Source organism: Gymnoscopelus braueri, assembly GCF_963280865.1.
Source record: "Gymnoscopelus braueri genome assembly, chromosome: 3".
Taxonomy (NCBI): domain Eukaryota; kingdom Metazoa; phylum Chordata; class Actinopteri; order Myctophiformes; family Myctophidae; genus Gymnoscopelus; species Gymnoscopelus braueri.
In genome coordinates this window covers 57,835,129-57,852,644 of record NC_137612.1, presented here as the reverse complement: position 1 = coordinate 57,852,644, position 17,516 = coordinate 57,835,129, and the positions used below count along the sequence as shown (strand labels likewise).

At 40.8% G+C, this 17,516-nt stretch overlaps 1 protein-coding gene across 1 annotated transcript; it reads left to right on the top strand.

The window, feature by feature from the left end:
- The first annotated feature begins 1,551 nt into the window (after positions 1–1,551).
- On the top strand, positions 1,552–17,001 carry LOC308082215 (NACHT, LRR and PYD domains-containing protein 1b allele 3-like). The gene is made up of 14 exons (XM_080423893.1): positions 1,552–2,218; positions 4,360–4,493; positions 6,617–7,042; positions 7,442–7,688; positions 8,272–8,389; positions 8,508–8,557; positions 9,033–9,247; positions 10,561–10,799; positions 11,430–11,543; positions 12,755–12,896; positions 13,519–13,551; positions 13,846–13,878; positions 13,995–14,027; positions 14,410–17,001. Exons 3-14 carry the CDS (start codon positions 6,625–6,627, stop codon positions 14,664–14,666), a joined length of 1,899 nt encoding a protein of 632 aa, XP_080280019.1. The 5' UTR covers positions 1,552–2,218; positions 4,360–4,493; positions 6,617–6,624; the 3' UTR covers positions 14,667–17,001.
- The last annotated feature ends 515 nt before the right edge of the window (positions 17,002–17,516 follow it).

The window sequence follows — 17,516 nt, the reverse complement described above, 5'->3', positions numbered from 1 at the left end:
CGAGGTCATCGCGTCGCGACCTTGTTGACATTTGTTGTCCGCCTTTGAAAATAACATGTCTCGGCCAAAAATACATAGTAAGAAAAATAAAATAAAAACACAGGAGCCGAGATACAGCATTTTTAAGTAATAAGTTAACATGGAAGTGAATGTAGCAGCAAATCTTCACATCACGTTATCTCTGGTTCTGTGAGAGAATATATATATATATATATATATATATATATATATATATATATATATATATATATATATATATATTTATTTTTTCCGACGGGAATTTTCGTCCTTAAAACGAAACATTATGAAATAAGTGAACAAAATAAAGAAAACATAAAACTGGCTCCAATATGTATGTTGGTTTTACTGTTGAGTGAGAAAACAATGTTGCACATTAAGCAAATCATCTGGGGACCCCAACCCACAGTTTGAGAACCACTGCGCAGATCTGGCCTCTCATCTTCAGTTATTGGAGGGTTAAAACCATTATTTTTTTTAACTCTATGATTAAAACTCATTCAGCTACACCTGGTTTAGAGAAAGCTGAACTGTGCACTCACCTCCCAGGCACAGCTCAGCTAGCCTGGTAAACGATCCCCCTTCCGGGAATCTCATTTGCATTTGATTTCAGGAATTGGTTTACCAGGTTACAGCTCAGCTTCCTCTAAACCAGGTGTAGCTGAATGAGTCTACACCTTCAATCACATTTGAAATGTGTTATCTTTGTATTAACAAAAGGATAATATAGTCTAAAATATGGGTCTCTCTCTCCCTGCTTCCTGTCTACCCCACTAGCCTATCCAATAAAGGCTGAAAGCCCCAAAAAGGAAAAGAAAAAAAGAAGGAAAAAAAATAATAATACTACCTATCATGGATCATGATGTAGTCTATAGACTGCACAAAACCGAACTTTCTTCCTCTCAATACAATCTATAACCGTTTATGGAGATTTGTTCTTGGCTGTCCATGACTCATCATTGCACCATACTGTAACCAAAAATCTTAGCCTTGGCCAAGTTGGCCTGAAAAAACATTGAACGTTGAAGCCCCCACCCCCCTCTGGCCTAAAACATCCATATAGACAATAGCAGCACATAGAGCAAAATTATACAAATGCATGAAGATCATAAAAGGTAAAAAAAAAATCAATTTACATACAAATAAAAAACAGGAAGGAATACACATTTATACAAATAAATAATAAATAATGTTGTAGGTGAAATTGATGTTTCAATATAGATTACATTTTTATCATTCAATAAACAGTCATTTAAGTAGTGAAATAAGTTCTAGGAGAAACTTGGTAGACTGGGACCTTATATGACTGGGACCAACTAGATTTGCAGGTTGCAGATCCGGTCTAGGGCGGAAACAGAATCTGACTGTTGTGCGTGCATGTGTGTGGCAAATGACCGGATATGGTAGGGTGGGTTCTAGACCAGATGTGAGCACTGAGCAGCAAATAGAAACCCAGACTGTGAAGTCGCCAGCCCACACTGTAGAAGAGACAAGAGAGAGTAACGTCACGCTTTGATCTTGCCACAAAGAGGGCAGTTATGGGCTATAGCTATAGTTCCAAACATTGGAACTATCTGTTTGAGATAGACAGAGCACTTCCGCATTCTATTCTTACTATGGGAGTCGACGTTAGTGTCAGAACTGTATAATAACGGTCGCCACGTACCGTGACATTGCTGGAGTCTCAACGCACATCGAGGATGACGTAATGACGCAGTACATAACGTAGCGCACAGCGTTGCCATGTCCGCTTATGATTGATAATCGACATGTTTTTCTGTAAAGTTGCGGGTTGCGTTTTTTTGGGCTTGTTGTTGTCTAATGTTGTTTAACCAGATTTGTGTTCTTAAAGTGTTTCAAAAAATATTCCAAGATGTAAATAGTTTGCTAGATGTAGATCTGCTATTTATGTGTTAGTCGCTTATTTTGGGCTTGTTTTCATAGACCTAGTTTCTTGTTTCTCTCGCAAAACCTGGCAACACTGGCAACGAGGGAATATCTATTCTAACTGCCATGGGGGAAGGGGAATATACGTAACGTAGCAGCGCATCATCATAGGGAACAATGCGATACCGTGTGACACAAATTGTAGAGGTACGGAGAGGAAAGCAATAGACGTTTTTCAGCGTTGTACACATGTGTTGTTGAGTATGTATCCGACAAAGCTGTCCTGTTCAGCCCCCAGACCCAGAGACAACTGGTATGTATGTTGGTTAACATCTAGCCATGGTTCACATGACGCTCGTCTGTAACAAGAGTCATGGAACCACTTGTTCCTGGTTTGCGATTCCTCTACATTTACAACCAGTACATCTACATAAACGGTCAAATTTCAAATATAAAGTGCTTACCCTGAAGCCACGGATGTAACAAGTTAAAGTGCACCTGTTTAAGTACCCGTATCTTCCGTATTGTTCAATAAAAAACCTTTTAATCCGATCGCCAGCCGTTTTCTCCAACGCTTTCAACTCCGCGCTCCTATCGGCTGGGAGGTGTATTGCACTCTGATACATTACAAAAAAAATAAATAGAAAATGGCCGCCGATCGGACTAAAAATGCTTTTTATTGAACAATACAGAAGATACGGGTACTTAGAGCGGTGCGCCTCAACTTGTTACATCTGTGGCTTTGGGGTAAGCACTTTATATTTGAAATCTGAACGTTAATGTAGATGTGACAGTTGTAAATCTAAAACAATTGCAAGCCAGGAACAAGTGGTTCCATGACTGTCATGGTATGACATTCATGTTTCAGGGCTAGTTAACGTCAAGCAAAACGGTTAACCTGTGACACCAAAACTGGTGACTCAGCGGTGGAAAAAGTACTACATGTTTCTTTTAAGTAAAAGTATCAATACTGCAATGTAGACATACTCTGTTACAAGTAAAAGTCCGGAATTAAAAATGTACTCGAGTAAAAGTACAAATGTATTGGTATAAAAATGTACTTAAAGTATCAAAAGTAGAAGTACTCATTATGCAGAATGTCCCTTTTCACAAGTTATCATATGTCTGAAATGTATAAAACATCTTTGGAAAATAGCAGATCTAAGCTCACAACAAGCTTATAGATCGGCTATTTTCAAATAGCCAAAGTTATATAGGGCTGAAGTGGTTAACATTTGTTTTGTAACAATAATCAAAATCTAAAAGTAACTAGTAAGTTTTCAAATAATTGTAGTGGAGTAAAAGTACAATATTTGCCTCTGAGATGTAGTCGAGTAGAAGTAAAAGTACTGTAAATTGGAAATACTCCAGTAAGTAAAAGTTGTCAAAGTCAAAATTGTACTTAAGTACAGTACTTGAGTAAATGTACTTAGTTACTTTACACCACTGCACTTTGGTTGTATTTTAGGATAGTAGAGTACTTGTATAGTAGTTAGTTTAGTAGTATAGTTGATTTTGTATAGTAGGACTTGTGTAGAAGTAGTACTATTATTCTGAAGGTATTTGTGCAGATAAAGGGTAATGTTGTCCAGTATTATCTACACTGATATTAGGTTATTACTTAATATTAGCAATTATAGTTAGGTTACAATATAGTTAGGATTTAGGATCAAACCACAGACCGCCAGCCGCAGCCTCCGCTCCGGAAACACAAGGAACGGCATACCAACCTCCGCACTATTGGAGACCGAGCATTCTATGCAGCTGCCCCCCGGCTGTGGAACTCACTCCCAGACCATCTCAGAGCTCCACAATCTGTGAACACTTTCAAGAGAGCACTAAAAACCTACCATTTTAACAAAGCATTTGGTTAGCTTTTTAAGCCGGTTTAAAACATATGATGTCAGTCATGGTGCTACTTGTCCCTGTTTTTTGAAAATTGTACAACCAGTACATCTACATAAACGTTCAGATTTCAAATATAAAAAGCCACGGACGTAACAAGTTAAAGCGCCCGGGTCTAAGTACCCGTATCTTCCGTATTGTTAATTAAAAATAGTTTTAATCCGATCGGTGGCCATTTTCTCGGGGGCTACATCTGTAGCTTTGGGGTAAGCACTTTATATTTGAAATCTGAACGTTTATGAAGATGTGCTGGTTGTGAATGTAACATTTTCAAAAACCAGGAACAAGTAACGTGACTAGCGTCATGACGCTTGTGACAGACGAGCGTCATGTGAACTATGGCTAGGTTACATCCTGATAATAATGTAAAATAACTATACATGCTATGTAGGCAACTTATTTCTGTCTCCCATTATAGTCCGTTTGAAACCAGTGGTTCACTGCAAGGTGTCGTAAAGCTTGCCATGAAATGGCATTCATAAACATGGCATTCCTAATATTGTCGTCCTAAAGTGTGTGTGTTTGTGTGTGTGTTCATCTTTTTTGCAGTTAGCACTGCAGAATCTGTCTTGAGAGATCTTCAGCAACACACCATTAAGCAGATCTCCTCCAGGATTGGAGTGCTGTGTGCCTGCATACCTGAAGAACCCAGTACTGTGTGTGTGTGTGTGTGTCTTTTTGGGGTATGTATATTTGAGGGGTATTTGGGATCGATTAGAAGAATGAAGTTTGATCCATAATATAAAACAAATATTAAGATGTTATTTAAAGGGCAAGTTCACCCGCAAAATTACTTTTTTTTCCTATTTACCTTATGAAGCCTTGAATTCTTGGAGATTTGTTTGTTTTTGTCACATTCCTGATCCAATATTCCAATATTTAATTGATTGAAGTAAATAGAAGGCTCTAAACTCCAAAACGACTCTCACAGTGTAATCCAAGGAGTACTCCGAGGAGATGCAAGTGAACGTTTTAATGTAGTTTTGCTCTCCTATAGGCTGTATGAACGCAGCCATAATGGAAAGAAATAGGGCCTCTTCCATACTTCCTTCACAGGTGTTACCAATGATACTAATCTCTGTTCCATTCTCCATTAAACAGAGTCAGGGTGCTGATGTAGTGCATGTTGGCTCACTGGAAACACTCTGCTACAACAGTGGGTCTCAAAGTGTGGTCCAAGCACCCTCATGGTTCCATTAGGGGGTTCCAAGTGGCCACTTACGGGTGTGTAAATGTCTAACCCTTACACACCGGGGTGATTTTTTTTCATGCGAATAATACGTTTTTTTTAAAAACCTTCTAAAGTCAATGCAAGCTTCCACACCAGTTGACTTGGACTTAGCTCCCCCTCGGAGACACCTGTGGACTACACCAGGTACAAATGACTTTTTGTTGCACTCCCTCATGGAGCTACTTGCGGATTATACTAGGGTCAGTCCACCCTAGGTGGACACGCACTGCCTTTTGCACCTTAATCCCATGTATAACGCACTGACTTTTTTTGTCTTTTTTTATTGTGCTCTTTTCCTCTAAGCACCTTAACGTCCATATGTATATCATGCACAGTATAAGTATAACATGCACAGTATACATACATTGCTGCTATGCTCAGGCACCTTAGTTTTTTATTATCTCAGGTACTTTGTAAATATGTAGATAACTTGTCTGGCCTTCTGTTGCTCTCTTGTTTTGATCTCCTTCCCACTTGCCCCCCACCCCCTCTTCTTCTCCCTCTTCTTTCTATGGAAACTAACGTTGCGATGGGAACGATGTACAAAAACGAATTTCACCCACTTTTTTACCTTGTAAACCTGTGATGTGACAATAAAACTGATTCTGATTCAGTTTCGCGGAGCGAAAAAAGCGTCTTTTAATTATTCGGAACGAGTCAGAATTTTGCGTATATTCGCATATTCGCCGGTGTGTAACCGCCTTAACTCTGGGAGTGTACAAATGGAACCAAATGGACCTTTATGAGTCCATTTGATTCCATTTGTACACTCTCACTCTCACAATGGAACAGAGCCTTCATTAGTATAATTGGTAATACCTGTGAAGGAAGTAAGGAAGTGGCCCAATTTCTTTCCAATATGGCTGTTGTGCGTAGAGCCTATTAACACATCGGGTGCCAAACACAGTAAAAAACGTGTTTTCAGAGAGTAGCGCATAGGTGCCGAACATGGTAAAAACCGTGTTATCAGTTTTTTTTTGTTTTTTTCCACAGCGGCTAGCGCAGCTCTGGAATCACCCAGGGTGACTCTGAGAAGGAAGGGACAGATAGATCACGTGCCAAAAAACATGGCTCCCCGTCCGCTCCCGTTCTATCTCCTTTATGAAAACCTCTGTAGCTCCGAAACGTTTTACATTGGGTAAAACAAGTCATTTTCGATGGGCGATTACTCCGTAATGGCGACTCGCGTGAGAGATGTTATTGTTCCAGGCGTTAGCCAGGACCATCGATCGTCGTGCACGCATCCATTGTTTGCCTGTGGGTGCTCGCCGTGGAGTCCACAGCTATAAACAGCACAGCGTTACAAACGGTGAGATCTCTGGCACTCACCGCACTGTTTTAATAAAACGCTGGCACCCGTTGTGTTAACTTCAATTCATCAAATGTTGGAATGTTGAATCAGGAATGCGACAAAAAAGTCCCCATGAATTCAAGGCTTCATGGGGTGAGTAACTGATAAAAAATAATAAACATCACTATCCCCATAAATAATACTAATAATTGTTTCTACTGTTAAAACAAAATATAATTTCAACCTGCATGACACCACTGATGTCATCCCTTCTTCTCTTCCAGGGATCAGCATGGAGGCCACAAAGGTTTTAACACAGAACAAGACACAAATTCGAGATATTCTCATGAGAAACATTCACTTTGCTATCGGTCATGTATTTGAAGAAAAGTTACTGGTACACTTTGAATACACCAACCTGAAAAGCATCCCTCTTCCATTCGACGCAGCCACTGTACTTGTGGACAAAATGCTTTACAGGGGGGAAACGACTTGCAAGACATTTGTGCGTCTGCTACAAGACAGAAAACTAACGGATGAGTTTCCTGACCTGAGGACACTGCCATGGCACAGCCCTCCAGCCTTACCTTCAATTGACCCATCCACCAGTTGTGTTACAACTCAAATCGGTTCTCCTGTTCAAGTTCACAAAATTAATACAACTCGAATTGGTTCTCCTGTTCAAGTTCACAAAAAGGGTGATGACAAAGGTAAAACCTGAAGTGTGTGTGTGGGTGTGGGGGGGGGGGGGCAGTCTGAATTGGCCAAAACATGAAGTGGGTTCCAACCTATCAATCTTCAAATGTATTATGCGTTCAATGTTGTATTACGCGTTGACGCATCAACGTTTTGGCTAATGGCCTAGTTACCGCTCAGATAATGAATTATCTGAGATAATGCATTATCTGGGCACTAACAAGGACAATAGCCAAAACGTAGATGCAATGTATGTCAAATTGACGTGGGCACACACCTGATGAAATTTGCGCCCTGCGTTCTGCGCCGTGCACAATATACCGTCTAAATAGGGTCCTGAATGTTCAAACAGTTGTTTACATGTTTTCCCACAGTCTCACCCACAACTCAATTTTCATTCTCCTCATGTTCAGTGAGACACTTTGTCGACCAGCATCGGCCTTCACTGATTCAGAGAGTGACCATGGTCGCCCCCATCCTGGATCTGCTCCTTGATAAGGGAGTCATCACCGGTGAGAACTACAGTATTGTGAGGTCTAAGCACACCAATACAGAAATGATGAGGGAAATCTATAAACTCCTGGATTCCAGTGGGCCAAGGGCCAAAGAAATCTTCTACAGAAGTCTTGAGGAGAATGAGCGGTTTCTTCTCAATGATCTGTAAGTAATTGTCATTTAAATTCATTTTTAGGCCAAACATTTTCTACAAGATAATGTACATTTTCCTAATCCCCCCCCCCCCAAAATCATGAACTGATCCGATCCGCCCCAAAACATTTTTCACACATTGAAGTGCCTCTAAACAATACGAAGACAAAAGTTTTCAATTTCACTTCCATCCATAGGGGGCATCAAAAATGCTACAAATCACTCTTTGTTGCAGAAAAAAGAAATCCCCACCAAATAAGGCACAAATGCTCTTGTGCATCATGTGACAATGACGTCAAAGAAGACTTCCATACTCCATATTGTTTGCCTGTAATTAGACTCAAATTGTGCCACAAACGCACAAAGTTGCACTGTCTGTCGTACAAACTCTACCCCCACACCCCACACCCCACAACTGACACAGCTCTGGTGGGGTGAGCTCAGTTGTCTAGTTATGTTTTTATCGTTGTCTAGTTACGTTTTCGTGAGGAAGGGGTATGTGATGTGATCTTCAAGAGACAAAAATCTTCTGGATTCTGATTGTATCGACTTTTCCTACTTTGTAAAAGGATTTTCTTTTTGTTCATAATCTCAGATCTGATGACGCGGCGGAGAGAACACGCCCCCAGCGTCCCAGGTGGGAATCGAACCCAGGATCTTCGAGCTTTGAGGGGACAGTGCTACCGACTGCGCCACCGTGCCCCATACCAAATGTATTGTTTCCAGATCCCATTCCAATTGGCAATGGCTGCCTTCCAAAATGTGCGGGCCCTGGGTAGGCAACCCGGCCTAGCGGTTGTTTTCCTGATTGCTTTGCTTTCTGTCTTTCAGATCAGTGTTTCACCGAACGTTCTTATAGAAGACGCAACCAATGGATACAGGTAACTCATCAGGGTTTAAAAGCATGGCATGAAAACAGCATAGGCAACCAAACAATTACATGGGACCCGACTAGGCTAGACTAAAAGGTCAAATTTAAAACTAGGTAAAAAACAAAGGCCCAGGAAAAAGTAAGAAAACGCTTTGTTAAAAAAGTTGGTTTTTAGTCCATTTTTAAACGCATCAGTGGTCTGTGGTGCTCTCAGGTGATCGGGGAGGGCAGAAGGCCCGGTCGCCCATGGTGCGGAGATTGGTGTTGGGGGCAAGGAGAAAGTTGGTGATTTAGTTGTAGAACCTGTGTATTTGAGCCCATCAGCTGATCACTCACCACAGCTGAGTCGTCCTGTTTACAGTAACGTGTCGTTTCTATTGAAACCAACCACTCTGAATGTAAATTAATTGATGCAACATGTGGCAACATGACAACTAATGAAGTCAATAGATTATATTTGTTTAAATGGTTGTTTTGTGTCACAGGCTCAAGTTCACCAGGGCGGGGCTGTTCCAGTGCAGTCAGACAGGGATGTGGTTTAAAACGACAGGGGAAGGAGAAGTCCTCTACAGGATTCATCAGTGGGACGAAAGACAGCTCCAGTCCACAAGAAGTACTCCTGCAGGACCCCTGTATAGCATCGAGTGTCCTCAGGAGACTGTCTGCCAGCTGCTCCTGCCACACTGTGACATCACACCTGGTAAGGACCCAGGGATTGACACTTACGGTTGCCCGACTGCCCGTGGCAAGTAAATAAAAGGTTTGGGCAAGTGGTGTTTGCTTCCGGGTTGCCCAACGGGCAAGTGTGTTTGAGTGAAGAAGCAACCGTCTTCATTCAAAAATATTGACTATTCATGCAGAACAGACGGTGTGTGGACGTCACAAACGTAACATGCAGAACTGCAAGGCACACTGTTGCTACGATCTGCACCAAACTTGGCACCAACACTGGTCAGTGGTGTGCCATCAGAATAGTCATACCAGGGGCCACATTGGGGCGCCCCCGGGGGCCACAGGCACACCGTTGCTCCAATCCGCACCAAACTTGGAACAAACACTGTTCTGGGATCTGCCATGAAAAGAGTCACACCCAAAAATCAAAATACTACAGTAGTGTTTAACACCTCAGATGGCCATAACTCGTTGACCACAGTTCTGATCAGCGCAAATAAGGCTGGATTTGAAGGCCTTCAAATCTAGTATGAGTAAAATCACCGGGCTCATTTGTTTCTTTTTGGAACACGGTTCTTATATGACGCGATCTAAGATGACTCCGTGACCCAGGGGCTATAGCGACCTCTAGCAGAAGTGATGTCAGACTTCGGTTCACTATAGATGGGTTTCCTGTTTGTAAACATGAGAGGATGATGCGCGCGCAGTGGCGGGATGAGCCTGTAGAGGGCGCTATTACCCTAAAAATATCCTATACCCTATTACCCATAAAATAAATGGTCTTCACCAGGTTTAATGAAAGTAGATTAAATGATGCAGTTTGTAATATCTTCTTTACTCAATAAAAATGATTTGTCGGAAGTTGGATCTGTTTGTATATAATAGCAGCATTATGCCTATTATGCCTATAATAGCAGCATTATGCCTATCTAAATCCCGAAAATAACAATAGAGTGAATGGCGCTTCCGGTTCGTTCTCCCCCGCGCATGCGCAGATTGGGCACTCTGCTCTGTGATGACGTCGCGCGGAAACCCATCTATAGGCTCAGAAGGTAGAGAGGCTATCCTGGAACCAGAAGGTTCCTGGTTTGATCTCCGGCTCCTCCCCGGCTTCATGTTGAAGTGTCCTTGAGCAACACTGTACCCATAACTGCTCCTGATGACAGAGAAAACTATGAAAATAAAAGCGTTTTGGATAGAAATCAAAACCTATTTTTCCAATTAAGTTTCCTTTTCAAAGTGACACCGTATAACAGACAATTTGTGGATTGTTGTATTTGATAAAGTCTCTGACAATAGAGTTGGTTTAAGCATTTATAATGTCTCCAAACCTCTTCACAGGTGATCTGTCTGTGGCCCACATCACAGATGAAGGGCTGAGTCTCTTAAAACCACAGAAAGTGACCCAGACTCATGTGGTTGTAAATGTCACCCACCTGTCTTTCTATGGGCTCCTGAAGAGGACGGAGAACTGCTTTTCCCCAACATGTGGTCAAGTTCTACTGTTCCTTCGACCACCAGGGCGTCAAAAACAGATACTGAGTGTAATTCTGGTGCCAGGAAATCTTCCTACCAAAGAGGTAAAATGTTATCTGTTAAGTGGTTGAGAAGAGAAAAACAAATGCAAAAAAGGAGAGGCCTTCACTTTGTTTTGCTTTTCTCAAGTTCATAACCCCTACGCATCTGTCCATTTCAGTCAGTGGTGGAAAAAGTACTCCACCACTTACTTAAGTAAAAGTATCAATACTGCATTCTTGTAGAAGTACTCTGTTAAGTAAAAGTCCAGAATTCAAAATTTAGTAAAAGTACAAAAGTATTGGTATCAAAATGTACTTAAAGTACCAAGAGTAAAAGTACTGGTCAGTGACCAGTACCTGACCATTGTAGTTTTTATTTAGTTTTTATTTAGTTCAGTTAACAAAAATGTTTTTTCAATTTTAGTTATTGTGTTAGTTTTCGTTAACTATAATAACCTTGTCAGAGATTCTGGAATAGCTGCCTGGCTTTGTGAGACTACTGTGTAGGCACCTTTGACAACCAATGCAAGGCCAAAGTTTATGAAAGCACGATGTCAAAATTCCCTGGTATTGATGTTAAGAAAGAAAGAAAGGTGAAATGGCCTGTGTACAATGCACTTGAAAAATATGCTCACATACTGTACCAGGCATTATGATTGAAATATCTGTTCAAATGATGTTTTGTCATTGAAGGTGAAAGTACAACGTGAGAAGGATCAGCACATCGAGACCACCTCCGACTGCAATAATCTCACCCCAAACCAAGTCTACCGTCTGCTGTGTACTTCATATCGCGTACAACCCGAGGTATCATACATTAAAAATACCTATGTTTTATTTTTACGGTATGTCAGGAAAACCGTCATATAAAGGTGCCGCACACCTATCGTGAGCTTGTAAATCTGCTATTGTCGGCATGTGACACAGCAGTATGATATAATATGTATAAATTAACCTTAAGTCATCCCCGATAGTAATCACTTAACTTCTGCTAACTACCAGCCATTGTTAATTTTAGTTTAGTTTTAGTCATAGTCTTTTGAATGAAATGCCATTAAGTTTTAGTCACATTTTAGTCATTTGAAATGTTTAAGTTTTAGTTTAGTATTCTAAATATTATGAGATTTTAGTCAACTAAATCTACTGTTGATTTAGTCGACAACATTTTTTTTTGGCAGGTTGTGATGGCGTCGTACTGCCTGATTTAGACTTAGTTTTGTGCCGAAAATAGCCAATTTACAAGCTGTGGCGCGTTGTGAGCTTGTAGATCGGCTATCTTCGGAACGTGACCCCTTTGCGCAACCAAGCATAAAATGACTTAGTCTTAGTTCTACTGGATCTCTTCTCTAGCTAACATTTTAGTCTAGTTTTTATTTGTTGACAAAATAGTCAATTATATTTAGTCATAGTTTTAGTCATCATAGATTTTATTTAGTTTTTGTCAGTGAAAAAAAGGTAGTTGACACCATTTATTTGTCATAGTTTTAGTCAATGAAATTAACACAGCTACTAGCCAAGTCCCTTGTAATGGTCAGGGCTCCCCATATTGACAAATAAAAGCCAGGGCCAAAACTGGATCACAAAATGGTTTGCCTTGCAGTTGCCATAGATTTCTATCACCCAAGATGAAACTTTTCCGAGCTCAGCTCTGAAAAGAGAGCTCAGCTCACATGCATACTGTAGGTTCACTAATATTAATGCAAAAAAAATAAACCAAGGCACATCTTCCAAAAAAGTTTAAAAAAGGAATTTATATATGCCCTGAAGAAGGCCATAAAGGCCGAAACATGTTGGGTTTTTAATTGTTAAAAAAATAACTAGCCTTGTTAATTAAAGCTTTTTAAACTTTTTGGGAAGATGTGCTTCGTTTTTTTCTCAACTGACTTCGAAGGCTCCCCCCTTTTCTAACCAGAGAGCACCTTCCTACACTGCATTTATTTACACATACTTTAGAACGCTGCTGCGTAAAGAAGGAGTTATTTTGCTTTTTCCAGTAATAAAGTTATCTCTGTTTCCAGGCTGTGACCTATCGTCTGAACTATGGACCAAATTACCATCCAACATTTCAGGTGACGTTTGATCTCAATGCAGACGAGTTCACATTGCAATTACTGGGACCTGGGAATGACCTTGTCTGGGAGCAATACATTGACCTTGCAGGTAAAGAAAGGCTAAGTTATTCAGTTTAATTGAATTATGAGATCTGTAGCATCTTTTTAATTTTCCAACTCTTGTTTCTGCTTCCCTATCACTTTGGTAGATGACAATTTGACAAACGTATACTTTATGAAGAATTTAAGACAAATCACGTTTCCTTCCCAATTAATATTTATTAATTAAAGATAGAGTAAGTCATCTTTTTTGGTTAAAACGCAAAACACTATATTCTAGTTATTGCTATAGTGTTTGTTCAGTAACATCAGGTTGGTATCCGGACCGGTCTGTTTAGTAAAAATCTGGAGAGACAGGATTCCTGTTAATGAACAAACATTGAGTGTTTGTTCATTAACAGGAGTCTCCCTGTCTCTCCAGCTTTTTTTCTATAGAGTCTATAGCAAATAGTACTATCAGAATATAGAGCAATTTAACACTTATTTTAACAAAGCAATATCACTTACCCTACCTTTAGTAAGTGTGTCGGCTCGAGAAAACTGCGTTATTATAATTTAGTTTACCTCTGTATACAAAATTATAAATTAGTTTGACCTAAACAACTTAACAGTTAGTTTCATATTATCTCAGGTGTTTGCATTTAGTGCTGTCTTTTTATTTTTTATTGCAGCACAACCTCAAGTTGCAGCTGCATCTGTCCCAGGTGAGTAACTTTATTGACTCTAAATGGAGATGCATTTAACCCATTTAGACCGGGAACCCCTATTCATTGTTATACCTTTCAATCCGGGAACCCCTTTTTGTAATTAATTAATTTTTGAATGAAAATCTGAAGTTTTTCTGAAAACTGAGGTCAGGATTTAGAGCGCGTTTTTAGAGCCTCAGGTCTAAATGGGTTAATGTATTCTTAGACCTCAAACAAAGGCACATCAAACGCACTTCATGCTCTTCTAAACACCCCCCCCCCTCCCTCCCTCCCTCCCTCCCTCCCTCCCAGCACTACCTCAAAGAGTGGCTGCATCTGTACCAGGTGAGTGCTGTTTAAAGTTGGTTGACACTAAATGGAAACATTTCATTTATTCTTAAACAAAGGCACATCCAAACGCACTTCATGCTCTACTAACCCCCGCCCCCCCTCTCTCACAGCACTACCTCAAAGAGTGGCTGCATCTGTACCAGGTGAGTGCTGTTTAAAGGTTGGTTGACACTAAATGGAGACATTTAATTTATTCTTAAACAAAGGCACATCAAACACAATACATGCTGTACTAACCATTTCATTTATTCTTAGACCTACTAGCATTACTCTCTCGATTCCCTGTCAAATAGTTTTCATTGCATAATGAAAAATCTGCGCCAGGGCTGCAGTAGAATATACTGATTTCATTTTGGTCAGTTTTGTGTATCCCTAGTTAGTTCTTATTCAAAACAGTCACATACATGTCCTACAGCATATTGAGGCGGATGTTTAAAATTCCATTTATACGATATAACTCTCCAGTTGACATCCATTATTTTGTACACTGGAAGGCTTATAACCTTTCATTCCTCTTTGCTTCAGCGAGTCACTTTGTCGACCAACACCGATGTTCCCTGATTGAGAGAGTGACGATGGTGGATTCCATCCTGGACCTGCTGCTTAGTGAGCGTGGAATCACGCAATACGGCTATGATCAAGTGAGGTCTAAGGCCACCACTATGGCGAAGATGAGGGAACTCTATACGTTCCTGAACTGCAGTGGGTCAAAGGCCAAAGACGTTTTCTACAAAGGTCTGGAGAGAAATGAGCCAATGCTTCTCGAGGATTTGAATCACTAACCAGTGATTTAACCCATTGAGTCCTGAGGTTCCGATTCTGCAAAATGTCTTCTAAATCGGTTTTCTGAAAAACGTATGTTTCTATATCAGTGGTTTTCAACGCTTTTTCATGTCCAGGACCCCCATTATGATATGAATTTGGCCGCGGACCCCCATCTCAAAATATTATTATATATATATAAGCAAAGATTTGAGTTAATGTTTGCTTTAAAAGAATATATGTATTCAAAGATTTGAAGCTGAAAAAGCTGTATTGATTGAAAATGTTCATAGTGTGCCAATTTTGTCTGCTCATTTCTTTGTGTCATCTCTTCAAAAGTCACATGTTTATCCTGTATCCTGTGTGAGTTCTGTCTCCTGATTGGATACAATTGGTATCCCGACCTGAACATTAAGTTTTGTTTACCAAAGAGCTGGAGAGACAGGAAGGCTATTGTTACTGAACAATCACTCTATAGCAATGATTACTATCAGAATATAGAGCTATTTGACACTGTTAAGGCAGGTACAGACTGCCCGACCTTAAAGTGGTCGGGGGGTCATCTGATCGTTAAGCATAACACACTGCAGGAGTTTATTTCTTGAAATCGGCTGTCATAATATCGTTGTGGTCTTCACAACAGGATTGATCCCCGACAAGGGCTGACACACTGTAGGATAGTTCACTAGGATGCTATCTCCAGAGTCAGACCCAATACATACATTTGAGTTTATTCCAATTCATTTTAATCGACGTATCCCGTGATATGCCTCTCCCCCTCTCCCTCTCCCCCCTCTCTCGCTCTTTCTCTCTCTCTCCCTCTCTCTCGCTCGCACGTCAAAGTGCGCAGAAGCGGTCAGTGACAGAGTTGCCATGTCCGCTTATTATAAGCGACTTTGGGATAGTTTTTCTGTAAAGTTGCTTTTTTGGCCTTGTTTCCTAATGTTGTTTGAACCAGTTATTCTCAAACATTTTCATGGCAAGGACCCCCAAAATAATATTTGTCCGCAGAGGCGCAGACCTCCCCCTTCTGAAAATATGTCATGCCATAGACCATCATACAAGATCTGCGTGGATTTGGAAAATATTCCACAATTCCCCCCCCCCAGATATCTTCTTTAAAAATAGCCTATCTACAACGTGAGCTTGTAGATCGTCTATTTTCAAGTATCCAATGTATTTATTTATATATATAGGCTTACAGTTGTTTGGCTTGTTTTCACAAACCTGGTTGCTTATTTCTCTCGCAAAATCTGGCAACACTCACTCACAGACAAACACATACACACACACACACACACACACACACACACACACACACATACATACAGATCGCTCGCTCTCTGTGTGTGTCTCTCTCTCTCTCTCTCTCTATCTCTGTGCAATAGTCTCAAATAAACAGCCCCCTTCGAGCACGCTCGCTCACTCTCATTCTGTTTTATAATAATGTTTAACTTAATACAGGACTGGACAGTAACTATGCGGGGGAGGGATCTGTTTGTTGTGGTCAGGCCACGGTGGCTGTAATGTGCTCTCATTGGCTGTAGCGTGCATCTCCTCGCAAGGTGGTCGCAGCCCCGTTCATAGTGTATGATATTGTCTGCTGTCCTGTCCCAGACAGAGCTGAATATCTAACATGGTAGTTATCTGAAAACGGTCGGAAAGCCGTCGCAGAGCGGATAATCGCGGCCATATCGTCTCGCGGAACCTTTCACACACAGCGAGCATTATCTCGCAGATCAAAGGCCGATCTGCGTCAGATCGGGAGGTTTTGTCGGCGAGCGCCAAAAAATGTCGGCGACAGCAATATCGGACCCAATCTCCTGCAGTCTGTACGGGCCCTTACTGAATAGACACTATAGCAATGAGTGAATGTAGAGCTATTTGAAACTTAATTGAACTATTTAAATATATATATATATCACTACATCACTTACCCTACCTTTACTGACATTATCGTGATATTGTACAATATGATTATACTACCAAATGCACGCATCAATTTGATCCCAGTGTGTTTGAGTCGCCTTCTACTGAGTAGCCATTCAGAGTGCTTGTGTTGTTTTGTGTTGTGTAGACCGGAGGAGGAGCAACGCTCTGGTGTCAGGTTAAAGTTTGATTTATACTTCAGTTGCACGTGTCTGTGTCATGCACCGAAAACACCCAATCTCCAAGCTCACAATGCATGATGGCCTGATGCGTTGTGGGCCTGTAGATCGGCTACTTTTGCAACCCGGTATAAATCAGGCATTATTACTAGGACTCGAGGCTGTCTTATAATAACAGATGTTTTTTGGGTTGTTTTTTACACGCGTGGACGCTATGTTTGTCTTAATAAATCGATGATACACAATAGCATTGATTTCAGTGTTGTGGAATGTTCTTTTAAAATAATACCGTTGCTTGTTGAAATAACGCAGCTCGTACACTAAAAGTACAACTCGATCTAATCCACGCTGTGCTAAAATGAGTACAGTTACAGACATCACCTCAGACATCAAATACTCTGATGACAAAACAAAGGCACATCAAACACTCTGGGCCCTATTCCCAGGGACATTTGAACAAACCACTAATTAGGGATTTCGGACTAGGCAAGAGGCGTTTCCCCGCAAAATTCGGTATTCTATGGCACCCCCCTCACCCGCCAAACACCTGAGCTACCCGTTACATTATGCATAGGTGTGGTTTGGGCGTTACAATGATAAAACCAATCACCGTGCCAGAAGCCATTGCCTTTAAGAGAAGACTGCGCTAGCCGTCATCCCGATCCAATATATGCTCTAGCCTATCTACCTGTCTGCACTGTTGCCTGGTCTGATTATTATAAGCCACATTGGGCTTGTTTTCCTTCTTTTTCTTTTTTTTAT

Bases quoted from the DNA above. Each gene is read 5' to 3' on its own strand.
- LOC308082215 (XM_080423893.1), top strand. From the start codon at position 6,625: ATGGAGGCCACAAAGGTTTTAACACAGAACAAGACACAAATTCGAGAT. The intron at 7,043-7,441 runs GTAAAACCTGAA...CCTCATGTTCAG, and splicing joins CAAAAAGGGTGATGACAAAG to TGAGACACTTTGTCGACCAG. The intron at 10,800-11,429 runs GTAAAATGTTAT...TTGTCATTGAAG, and splicing joins GAAATCTTCCTACCAAAGAG to GTGAAAGTACAACGTGAGAA.